At 38.9% G+C, this 12,183-nt stretch overlaps 1 protein-coding gene across 1 annotated transcript in view; it reads left to right on the top strand.

Moving 5' to 3' along the window:
* LOC139970653 (synaptotagmin-5-like) overlaps positions 1-12,183 on the top strand; it is a 57,059-nt gene that overhangs the window by 22,425 nt on the left and 22,451 nt on the right. Inside the window, exons 4-6 of the mRNA XM_071976528.1 lie at positions 3,015-3,100; positions 4,799-4,913; positions 6,680-6,753. Coding sequence (XP_071832629.1) covers positions 3,015-3,100; positions 4,799-4,913; positions 6,680-6,753 — 275 coding nt within the window. The remainder of the gene's footprint in view (positions 1-3,014; positions 3,101-4,798; positions 4,914-6,679; positions 6,754-12,183) is intronic.

Genomic DNA, 12,183 nt, shown 5'->3' with positions numbered 1-12,183 from the left:
TGAGCTCCTAAGCTCACACATGTCAGGTCCCAGACAGTAGTGGGATAATGTTGGGCTAATATTGGTTATTTTTAGGGAGCAAGATTTCCAAATCCCAAAATTACGTGCAAAACTGGATGGAGGGTGTTAAAAGCTTTAAAAAAATATTGATCAGCACATAGCTGAAATGGATTCAGACTCATTAAATATGTAACTCTGCTTCGCTATAAAAAGTTTACAATTGGGATACAATTGGCTAACACAAAATGAAAGTTTCAATGAAAGTTAGCTTTTTCATGCTTACACCAAATGATAGGACTTCTATTTTGCAAAAATTTGTAATTCTCTATTCCCTGATCTGGCAGCAGAATCATAACTTAGACGGTATTCAGAGGAGTGGTTTCACCTGTTCGTCTTTATAGTGGTGGTGAGATATCACCCTTCATATCGTGTATCACATTGGTGCCGTGGTATCTGCTTGTATTGAAACTACTTTCTGTTTTCCTTCTCTCAAATGGCAAAGTTGACGCCATTCAAGAGTTATCATTGTCAGCCGTTCATATAGAGAGTGTATGTTCAGTGTCGAATGAAGATGTTAAATATTACAATAAACCAGCCACAGACTGTAAGGTATTGTGGCATACCGGTGCTTAATGAAGTATTATGGCATACCGGCAGGCGCGGCGGAACGGGAAAATTATTGGGGGGGCTAATGTGTGGAGACTATCTAAGCGGAGCGCCACCATCGGTTGGGGCGGATCGCACAAGGGTTTTTCAAACCCCCAGGTGTCCGGAAACGGCACTTCCCGAGTGTTTTATGCTGCGAATACCTAGCCCTAAAATATGGGTCTCAAGCAGGGGCGTAGCGAAGGGGATTTTGTTGGGGGGTTGTGGAGAATTTGATTTGCCGACGGATCTGGAAGTGGTGACTGAAATGGGGGAGGTGTCTAAGGGGAGGGGTTCCCCTCTCCTTTGGGAATTTTTTAGTTTTGAAACGTCCTTAGATGCAATCTGGTGGGTGTATATTTTAAGTCCAATTTGATTTGCCGACGGATCTGGAAGTGGTTACTGAAATGGGGGAGGGGTCTAAGGGGAGGGTGTGTCCCCCTCCCCTTTTGGAAAATTTTTAGTTTTGAAACGTCCTTAGATGCAATCTGGTGCATATTTTAAGTCAAATTTGGCACGGAAGAAGCTCCCGTTCTCCTTTTCTCTATTCAGCTTTCCTTCTTTCTTCCCCTTCCGCTCTCTTCACCTTTTCTCCTTTTGCCGACAGACCCAAAATTTGCCGACAGCGACCAAATTATTGGGGGGGGGTGTGACACCCCCCACACCCCCCGCTCGCTACGCCCCTGGTCTCAGATTGCACGTAAAAATCTGTAAAAACATTGTAATTTGTATATTCGATGGTGTTTTAAGAGAGTAGCTATTACTCGTAGTGTACTCGCAAAGACGTTTTTGAGTGTAGTAAATTACTACTTGCAATTAAATGCAATAATTAAATAAATGTCATAAAAAAAAACAGAAAGCATTTCTTAATGTCAACAAATGGGTAAGTCCAAATCTATGTGCAGTTGCCAACAAATTTCTATGAACCACGCACTGTCGCGATTTAGTACCCTATACAGTACAGGTGAAATGCTAACAAGGGCGGCGGAAGCACTTTTAATCTGGGGGGGCACCGACATCAAAGGGCACTTTACAGAAATTCGATCGGACTGATGCAGCCTTATATTTAGTACCCTTTATAACTCTTATTGTATTATCTTATTTGCGTATACACATCACTCCATCAACGCCCCCCCCCCCCAAGGAAAAATGCATACTAGCACTGCAATATCCAATGTGCAAATTGGGAAACAAGGAACAAGTTTTCTTTTGAGACAAAATGAGGTGACATCATTCTTGTTGCTAATGTAGGAATCTTCTGAATTAGAGTTTATTTCTTGTTAATATCTTAACAATTTTTTTCATTCGAAATAGCTTTGAGTTTGACCCACAGGCGTAGCCAGGATTTGCAAAGTTATATGCACGACTATCTGAGCGGAGCGCCACCATCGGTTGGCGCGGAGCGTACAAGAAAATTTTTGGTTTTACAAACCCCTCAGATGGCCGGAAACGGCCCTTCTCGAGTGTTCATTCTGGTTCCCTGGCCTCTTGCTAACTTGAGACACCTCAATTTTTATGTAGAAAAAGGGCACATTTTTAACCTGAGGAAAAGTGGGGGGCACGTGCCCCCTGTGCCCCCCCGGTTCCGCCGCCCTTGAATGCTAATATTGTGAGTTTGTTCGTTTAATAATTGATTGCGTTTAAACAAAGAGCCATGTTCCACGCCTTGCGTGTACTCGTAGTGTACCGGTACTCACACTCACTGCTTCCACTTTTCACGGGGCGTGAAGACGCGGTTGGGGTGACAATGTGGTCTATAGCCAGGGGACGGGCCGAGGGTCCCCCAGCATTTACTAAAATTATTACACCTATATAGTTTACGTGTGCATCGGACAGATCGACAAGAATGCATTGAAAAATGGGCAGATGCACGTTTCGGAGCCTTGGTAAATATTGGGGGGGCTTATCATGCATTTGCCCCCTCAACTTTTTTATTGGGGGGGCTGAGCCCCCCCAAGCCCCCCCGGTTCCGCCGCCACTGCATACCGGTGCTTAATGAAGTAAGCCAATCAAACATTAACCGTAGGTATTGTGGCGTACCGGTGCTTTATGAAGTAAGCCAATCAAACATTAACCGTAGGGCAAAGTATTATCGTGTAACATTAAACAGCTGTAATAGTCGCTCTATGATGTCACAGTGACTATACATTAATATTAATAACTGTCAGCATGAATTTTAGTTAATATTCTATGTATTTATACTTTTATATCTCTACAAATATGTAAAACACCTTGACTTAATGTTGTTTCATATAACGTACTGGAAATTACCATGGAAATGCTTTACATGTAATTATTAATTTTGTAACATTAAAATGCAATCGCTATGCTCAAAAAATCGATTTTGACATTTGATTTATTACTTTTAGATTCGTCCTCGCATAAGAAAAAATTCAGCGGCAGATTTTCACCTTTTAATTTGGAAATTGGAAAGTTTGTCTCCAGAAAATACAAGGTACGTCCTCAAACAGCACAAAGATGATATAAAACAATCGAATGTTTGTCAGGCCTCACATCAGACACGGGAAGAACGAAAAATACTCACAAAAGGATTGGTTCAGGTGTTTGACATGTCTATTTTGTATGAAAGAGCACAAAAAAGACAAAAAGAACAGTGAAGAAACTACCATGATAGCATGTTCTGTTAAGGAGATATGACACTTTGAAGATATCAAAATTTCTTTGAAAACGACTGGTGTAGAAAGACTTACTGTGAGGGTGTGACGTCACATCCTCACTTCCTTAACATTTGTGAATATATTTCTTTAAAAATTATTTACATTTTTTAACACATTTGAAAATAATATAATCAAAAATTCTTCAGATGTTTAATCTCAAATACTTCCTTTGACAAATATGAGACCTCCTGACATATCTTTTGGTTGAAAGTCATGAAATCTCACAAAATATTTAGAGAAAAAAACAAAGAATTTTCAGGAATGTGAGGATGTGACATCACAGCTAGTCAGATTTCAGCAGTTTCTACACAATCTGATAAAACTTTACACTTGAATATCTCTTAACCGAAAAAGATATTTGAACAGTTTTTTACCATTGTGTTTCTTTAATTGTCCTCTTTCATATAACATAAACATGTATGACAATTGACCCAATCCTTTAAAGTTAAATTTCCATTACATCGGCTTTGATCAGTCTAAAAATACACAACGGAGCGACTAACTATGCCTTAATAGCCTTAGTTTTGGTTCCCGATTCTTCGATTTTTTTTATTGTGGGTAGAGTATGTCTATAAAGAAACTTTAATTGTAGAAAATTGGACCGTGACCTACAATCAGAAGTTATATTCCAAAAAAAGTAGCGACAGGAGAACTGAGGCTCACGCGGGACAAAATTGTCCCGCTTGGCATTAACTGCAAAATGTCATTTAGAGAAGAAGAAACAAAAGATATAAAAGTAAAATGTTTGTGTAGGCTAAGGCAACTGCTTCTAATAAATGAAGTGGTTGTGGCTACCAATAAATGAAGTTGTAGGGGCTATTAAAAAATGGAATGGTCTGCCCTATCAACAATGAAGTGGTTGTGGCTTTCAATACGTGAAGTGATCTTGCTTTCGTAAATATCTAAAATTAAAGTTGGTGATGTCATCATGGAATATGACTTGAAAACCTGTTTGCTTCCTTTCATAATGAAAAACAAAGGAGATCCTTTCATAACACGTGTGGTATAACAGAGGACTGAATGCTCAGCAAGCATTCCAAAAATGCATTACTTGAAAAAATATTTTCACAGATCATTTCGTTGACGTCACTGATAGTTTACAGTTAGGACGTCACAGATCACGTGACCCAATGATCTCAAAGATGATTTACCTGATAATTGACAGATAATTTTGACCCAATTATCTCAAGATGATTTACTAAATGAATCACAAATCACTTGACATGATGATATCACAGATCATGCTTCCTAATGGTATCACATATCAGTTTGATAGCTCGAAATTCAAGGTCTTGTTCGTAGTGGTACACAATTCATTAGTTTTTCATCCATCAACGTCCCTTCATTCCTCGATAGTGACAACTTCAATCCTCATTTGTGAGGTTTTGCTGTTATACATCAAAATATAGGAGCTTTCGCACACCAATCAGTTTATTTTGATAGGACTATGAAATTTGCAGTTCCTTTTCTTACAGAAAGCGATGAGTGTACCAATGAGGCCCAAACCAGATTTTCAGGACGCCACGCATACTTTTGTTGGAGGAAGTCACGTGAGTCGATCAGTCTCGTCCGACGACATGCTCGTAGCTGGTAAGCTGATGTAGAGGTAGACCTATGCTTAAGTCGCCAAAAAGTAATCGGTGTTGACATGCTTCGGCCTGGTAAAAGAGTCTTTTAAGAGGTATGCACAACGTTATCAGTGTTGATATGCTTGTGCAGGTTAAAGGATTGTCTTTCAAAAGTGATGCTTAAGTTGCACAAATTTATTCGGCGTTGACATGACTGTGGCTCGTAAGGGACATGTCTATTAAGAGGCATGCTAATGTTAGTGGTCAAAGGTAATTGATGTTGACATGTCTGTGGCTGGTAGGAGAATTGTCTTGTTAGAGACATGCTTAAGTTGGTCACAGTGATTCCGTGAACCTCAAGTTCAGAAACCAGGAACATGCACCCCACCAGGGAACGGGCATATTATGATACGTATACCAAAATAAAATAAACTGTTAGCAAACTGCTTATGCACTAGAGAGCCTGTGTAATAGAATGTCTAAAAGTAAGTTGGCCTGACGTTTCGATCATGGCAGGGTCTTCTTCAGAGGCTAAATGACAAGTAACAGAAACAGAAGGGACAAAAACACGCACAGAATACAGACAGGTTAATGAGCATGGTGAACACAAGGAGATAGATGTAAGGGGATTAGTAGACAAGGGATGGAGAGAAGAAAGCAACCATCAGGGGAAGAGGAGAGGAAGGAGATAAACAGTAGAGGGACAAAGAGAGGATTAAGGGAAGGGGATAGGGGGTAGGGAAAAAACTAGAGAAGGACAAAGACAGAAAAGTGAGGAGAAAAAAGGGGTGGAAGAGAGCTATGAGAGGAGGAGTGAGGGGGACAAGAGGAGATGGGGGGGGGGACAGAAGAAAAGTTAGTAATGTCCTTCCTGAAAGTGGAGCCCATGAGGTTGAATGGTGCGAAGGCGTTGCATCCACACTCTTCTGCTGATTCGTACTAGGTCAGGGCGGCTACCTAAGGATTCAATCCCCTGTATAGGGACATGTCATTAATGTTATGGTTGGGAAGGTTAAAGTGTTCTCCAACTGGGGTCTCAGTCTTCATGATGTTGACTGTGGACATGTGTGCGCCCATAGAATCGCTTCTTGAGGGTGGTTTTGACGAATTCTGCGAAAGAAAAGAAATCCATCATTTGACCAAGCGGAACTGAGCCAAGATCTTACTCATTTCTTTCGCAGAATTCGCCTTCGTGAGTTTTTCCTAGATGATCCTCCAACTAAACGGGAACTCTTCTGCAAATATAGTTCTTGGATGCCTCCTAAGAACAGAGTCCCTGTTTTAGAAGCCTACACACAGGTCGTCAGCTCTGAGACTAACCAGTCAAACTCTCCGCAGAACACACGACAACCTTCCAAGAGATGAACGTACAGCACTCTCCTCACTGATGTCTCGCAGTGACATTATCATTACGCCAGCCGACAAAGGTTCTGCAGTTGTCATCCAGGATCGACAGGATAACATCAAGGAAGCCATGCGTCATCTCTCCAACAGCGATATTTACACTGTTGTTGATTCTGATCCCACAGATATTTTCTCCCGGCAGATAAAACAGACCATCACTGATATGGAACCAGATCTCTAAGAAGGCTGTTTCTTTCCTTTCTCCCCTTATAAATTTGACTACTTATTTCGGTTTCTCTTTCTTTATCGTTACATTTATCAATTAAATGTCATTAACATATTGAACCGATCATTATTTGTTTCATTTGATTAAATACTGACTACACTCTTAATCGATAGCAGATATTTGTCGACGTTGCAATCTATTGGTTTCTTTCTTCACAGAGGCTATAGGTCTCCTACACGTGCACATTGCTCACAGACATACTGAGGAAGAATTAGTAGTTACAATCAACCGAGTAAGTATAAATAGATATGTTATACAATCAAAACCTTTTGCAATGGATGGACAATTTCGTGTATATCAAAATATATCAAAGAGATTTGTTTTCTTTATCAATAACTTTTTCCACCATACATATGAGGGATGTAGTGCTCCTGTCCGTACTCGGACATGAACTCGGAATCAGGCTAGTTTTACTCGGACTTATCTCGGTCTTAGGGTGACCTGGACTTGTAGCAGGGTTCACGTGAGTCCATTAGTGTCCTCTGCAGATAAGGAAGTAACACACCAACTTTCAGAGACAACAACCAAAACATCGGGTGTTATATCACGAAGACACATGAGAATTACTAATATGTATTATATATATATGTCAAGTTATCATTAAAAATTTTTAATAAGTAAAATTGACTAACTATGGTGTTGATATAGTATCCTGGGTAGTAGTTTGATTACGCATTACAGTGTTTTGCTTTCCAAAACAATAGCCCAAGCGATGGTTTCTTGCACGTTGTTGACATGACTACTATGCTTTATAATTATATAGAAAATTAGAGAAAATAATGTTGCTCATTCACTAAATTAGAAAATAGCCACAGGGCGGATAAAGCAAATTAATCAATGCTTTTTTTTCCGATTGGTTCTTTAGCATGAACTATAATAGTGGTTTGGTGGATTATTGTGCAATAGTTGGAGGGGTGAGGTACCATAGGATACAGTGGCGTAGGAAGGTACTTTTGAGTGGGGGGCTGAAGACTGATGGTCGGCCTGGGGGAGGGGTCTAAGGGGTGTACCCCTCCCCTTTGAAATTTTTTGCATTTCCAGGTGGCCTCAGATGCAATTTGGTGCAATATAGCACACTTCAACACCCACTCCATTTTGTAAACTTAATTTTGTATTTTTCACCTGGCCTTAGATGCAATTTGGTGCTCCAAATGAGATTTTTTTCTCATTTGGAAATGAAAAAGGGGTTTTCGGACTTGCGAAGCGGGGGGGCGGAATGATACTTCCGCCCCTCCACATTTTTCACTGGGGGGGTTGGCGCCCCCCCCAGCCCCCCCGGTTCCTACGCCCTTGATAGGATAACACAATCAAATGGGTGACCTTATCATTAACTCAATTATTTTGGCCTTGGATTAGGTAGGGCTCATATTGTACCATTAAATGGTGTATCTGTGGAATACTATGGAATGCCAAGAGGATCTAAAATGCCGCGAATCCCAGTTGTAAAGTCAGGCGAGTAATCGTGATTCTTGAGCGAACATCAACGACTAAACGAGTACTTTAATATCCGAGTACTATATCAATGGAATACTACTGAATGACGACTCTTTAACACCTCTATGCATTTGTGTCTATATAAACCACGTGGTTCCTTATATTATTTTATTATCTATTAGCGCCGAAGGTACATCGCAACCGGTAGTATATTAACATGTCGCAGTCATGTAGCATGTATGCGACATGTAAAGGAATGCTACACCATGCTACACCATATCACGTTAGAGTGGGGGGGGGGGGGAGGTACATCGCAACTGGTAGTATATAATACATGTCGCAGTCATGAAGCATGTATACCTGTCACATGGCTCATTGTTTTTCTTTGATGAAAATGGTTTATTTTAACTTTGTATTTCAGGAGAAATGATTAATGATGAAATAAAATTCAGAAGAGGAAAGTAAGATGTGTGTTTCCGGGAACAAAAGGCTTTAAATTTCACAATTAATTCTATTTTAATTTTAATCTTATTTTGTGTTCGAGGGCTCAGGTTTTTAAGTACATACACTTAAGCCTTAAAACACCAGAGCAAAGTCTATTATGCTGACACTGACTGATTCGTTTATCCGTCGTCGATCACCCCAGCTCGTTTATTTATAATTGTCATGACATTACTTTTGTTTGTTCATGTTTATCAATATACAACCCTTTCAGGGGTAGATTGTTACAGTTGAACAATAAATATTGATACTTTTGTGACTTTTTATATCAACTTGCAAATTAAACTAGGAACTCTCTTCTTCGTCATCTTTTTATTCTGATTGGCGGGTTGGGTTTGTGATATTTTCCGATGGCTGATTAGTGAAACTGGTAAACTAGCTTCAAATCCAGGCTGAAAATAAAACAACCTATCTCCAGTTTCGGCATCTGACCTTCTAACCTATTTAATATTTTAGGGACATGTCAATAATTGCTCCTTTATTATAACATGCTACGTCTAACGTACTACACTTTAACGTGAGCATTGATTGCTTAATAAACTTATGATTTATCCTAACGACATGGTGACCTGATTTAATAACCGTTATCATAACCCAGACACGGATCTAGGGGGGGGGGGTATGTAGGGGTGTACATCATCCCCTTTCAATCCCGCACAAATAAGTGTTAATTACCACAATTTTGCGTTGTCACCAAAACTTTGCGTATAGACCTAATTATAAACATATCGGGAAATTAAAGCCTGAAATATGTCACCATATCACGTATAAATTTTTCATCTTCTTCTCTTTATGAGAGTCGGGTACTTGGTTTCTGTAATATCTGGTGTTGCTTTTCGTTATCCACAGATTGATTAAGCATATCTTTGAACTTATCTTAGGCAAACGTTATAGTTATGTAACAAATGTTCACCGAGAACGTATTTGTGTTAATGAATCGCGCAAAGACGTTACGTTTTACTGTGCGGAATTGCATATCACCACTATGTTCACGGACGCGTGTGTGACAGTTTCTTTGGATATTTTGCTATTACACAAATTCTAGTTTACCTATCTAAAGGGGATTGCCGTCGGTTTCTTAAGCTTTTTAATTTTTACTGAATATCAAGACATATAATGGTTTAACGTTTATGCTTGCAGGACCTACAAAATGACAGTATGTAAAAAAATGCTCCACACAACTTGATCACCGTAGCCTTTTTTTTCAAACAGTCCCTCTTGAAGCCTCAAGAAATTGTTATAAAGTGCCTGGCAATGACGCAACGTTGCTATAGCAACAAAATATCTTTGTTTCCTCGTTTCAACATATTATCATTTTAATTGCTACCCTCTGGCGTAAGCGATACCTTGTTTGATGAGAAATGAGAAAAATGGCGCAAAAGAAAACAATTATTTTTGATAATGTGATCGTTGATAATTAAATCACTTGCAAGAGACCCGTCACAGAAAGCGTTGTCAATTGACGAAGGGTTAATCTGAAAAGAAACTTCAGGTGACGGAAGGCCGTCTCGTAAGGATATTTCTTGTGCTTTTTTACTTTGATTGACGAGAATAAAGTAAAGGTTACTGGCCATTGGATTCATAAGTATATGTCCTTCTTAGTTTGAAGTCTTTTAATGAAGACGATAATGAGACCTTTTATATTAAGTATGTGAATTCTCTATTGTAGCAGCTGATCTTCTATAACTTATATTTATTTATTTATTTATTATTATACAAAATTTCTATAGCGCCTTATCCAATCAGAAATTGCTCTAAGGCGCTTTACATGCAGTAAAATACAAACAATCATGATATACAAATATATAAATCGATAATGTAAGGTATAAAAAGGGTAGAAAATTTGTTAAATACCATCTGACAATAAATTGTATAAAAACTGCAAATGTAAAAGCGAAAATGATACAGACAAATTCTTAAAATTTAAAATATATATAAATGTGAAAAATTTTTAAATTTAAAAGCGCTATAAACGCAAAAACGCAAAATGGAAAATGCGTTGTAATAATGTGACAATATATAGTATAGAAAGCACAGTTAATGGAATGCAGATCTAAATAGAAAGGTTTTGACTAGTTTTTTAAATTCATCTATATTTTTGGCACACTTAGCTTCCTCCGATAAACTGTTCCATAATGTCGCAGATGAGTAATCGAAACGCCTGTTTCCGTATGTAGAAGTTTTAATGACAGGTTTGGTAAGTAAGGACTTGGATTCTGAGCGTATAGAGATCGAGTAGGCTTGTATTTATGTATTAATTCAGAGAGGTAGATAGGGGCTAAACCATTAAGTGACTTATATGTATATAACAGAATCTTATAATTGAACCTGCAATGAATCGGCAACCAATGTAAGTCACGTAATATAGGTGTTATATGCTCATGTCTACGAGTGCGACTTACAAGCCGTGCAGCGCAATTCTGAACTCGCTGAAGGCGATCGGTTAGCTTGTGAGGCAGGCCATATAGCAGGGCATTGCAGTAGTCCAGTTTTGATGTCACAAGGGCATGGATTAAAGTCTTACATGCATCATCTGAGATATACCTTCTAATTTTGCCAATATTCCGGATCTGCCAATAACAGGACTTACAGATAGAGTCAACTTGATTATCCATGGTAAGATTGTGATCAAGATATACACCTAAATTCTTTACTTTAGGAACTGAACATATGGTGTTAGGTCCCATATTTATATACAAGTCTTGAATAGCATTACCCTGAAATTTTGGTGAAAATACAATGAACTCAGTTTTGTCCTGGTTAAGTTTCAAACAATTAACCCGCATCCACCTGACTATATCTGAAAGGCATGCTTGGACCGTTAAAGATACATCATTCCAGGACTCAAGGGCACCAAAATTCAAATACAATTGCGTATCATCAGCATAACAGTGATGGTTGATGTTATGGCGCTGAATTATTTCTCCAACTGGACGGGTAAACATACAATATATCAAAGGACCAAGTACAGATCCTTGTGGCACCCCAAATCTTAGCTGTTTCTCATCAGATATAACATTATCAATTTGTATACATTGCATTCTGTCCCTAAAATATGATTTAAACCATTTTAATGAGTTTGACGCAATTCCAAAAGTATGTTGGAGACGATTAAATAAGATCTCATGTCTCATGATCAATAAGATCGAAGGCTGCCGATAGGTCCAACATGACCATCATTGTTTGGGACCTCTTGTCAAGAGCTGCAGCAATATCGTTATGTGCTCTTAGTAAAGCTGACTCAGTTGAATGGTACTGGCGATATGCAGATTGGAGATTATCATGCAAAGCATTGGCATTTAAGTGATGTTGAAGGCGTATTGCAACAACTTTTTCTAAAAGTTTGGATATAAAAGGTAAATTTGATACAGGGCGGTAGTTTTTAAACACTTCTTTAAACTTCTACTTATATAAGTTTTCCATTCCCATAGAGTCTTCATGTTCCTGGAAAAGATGGAAAGGCAATTACCTCTAGTAGTCACATCACTGTTATTGCATGTGGTAGCAACCGTTATAAGTTCTATGTGACCCACCGTTGATTGATGGGGGATTGGGGTCATTTGTTTTTCCTCTCCAAATACGGATATAAAAGCAAAGGCCATTTCTCATGATGTTCATATAACGTAAACTGCACCTCACGATGCACCTGACTGGATCAGAATACCGGTTTTTATGTCCGAACAGGTCCACAGGAAACCCCTGATCCCAGCCACAACAAACAGAGAAA

Source organism: Apostichopus japonicus, chromosome 8, assembly GCF_037975245.1.
Source record: "Apostichopus japonicus isolate 1M-3 chromosome 8, ASM3797524v1, whole genome shotgun sequence".
In the NCBI taxonomy this organism is placed as follows: domain Eukaryota; kingdom Metazoa; phylum Echinodermata; class Holothuroidea; order Aspidochirotida; family Stichopodidae; genus Apostichopus; species Apostichopus japonicus.
Note: the sequence above shows the minus strand (reverse complement) of the source record. Positions and strands in the feature narration are given on the sequence as shown.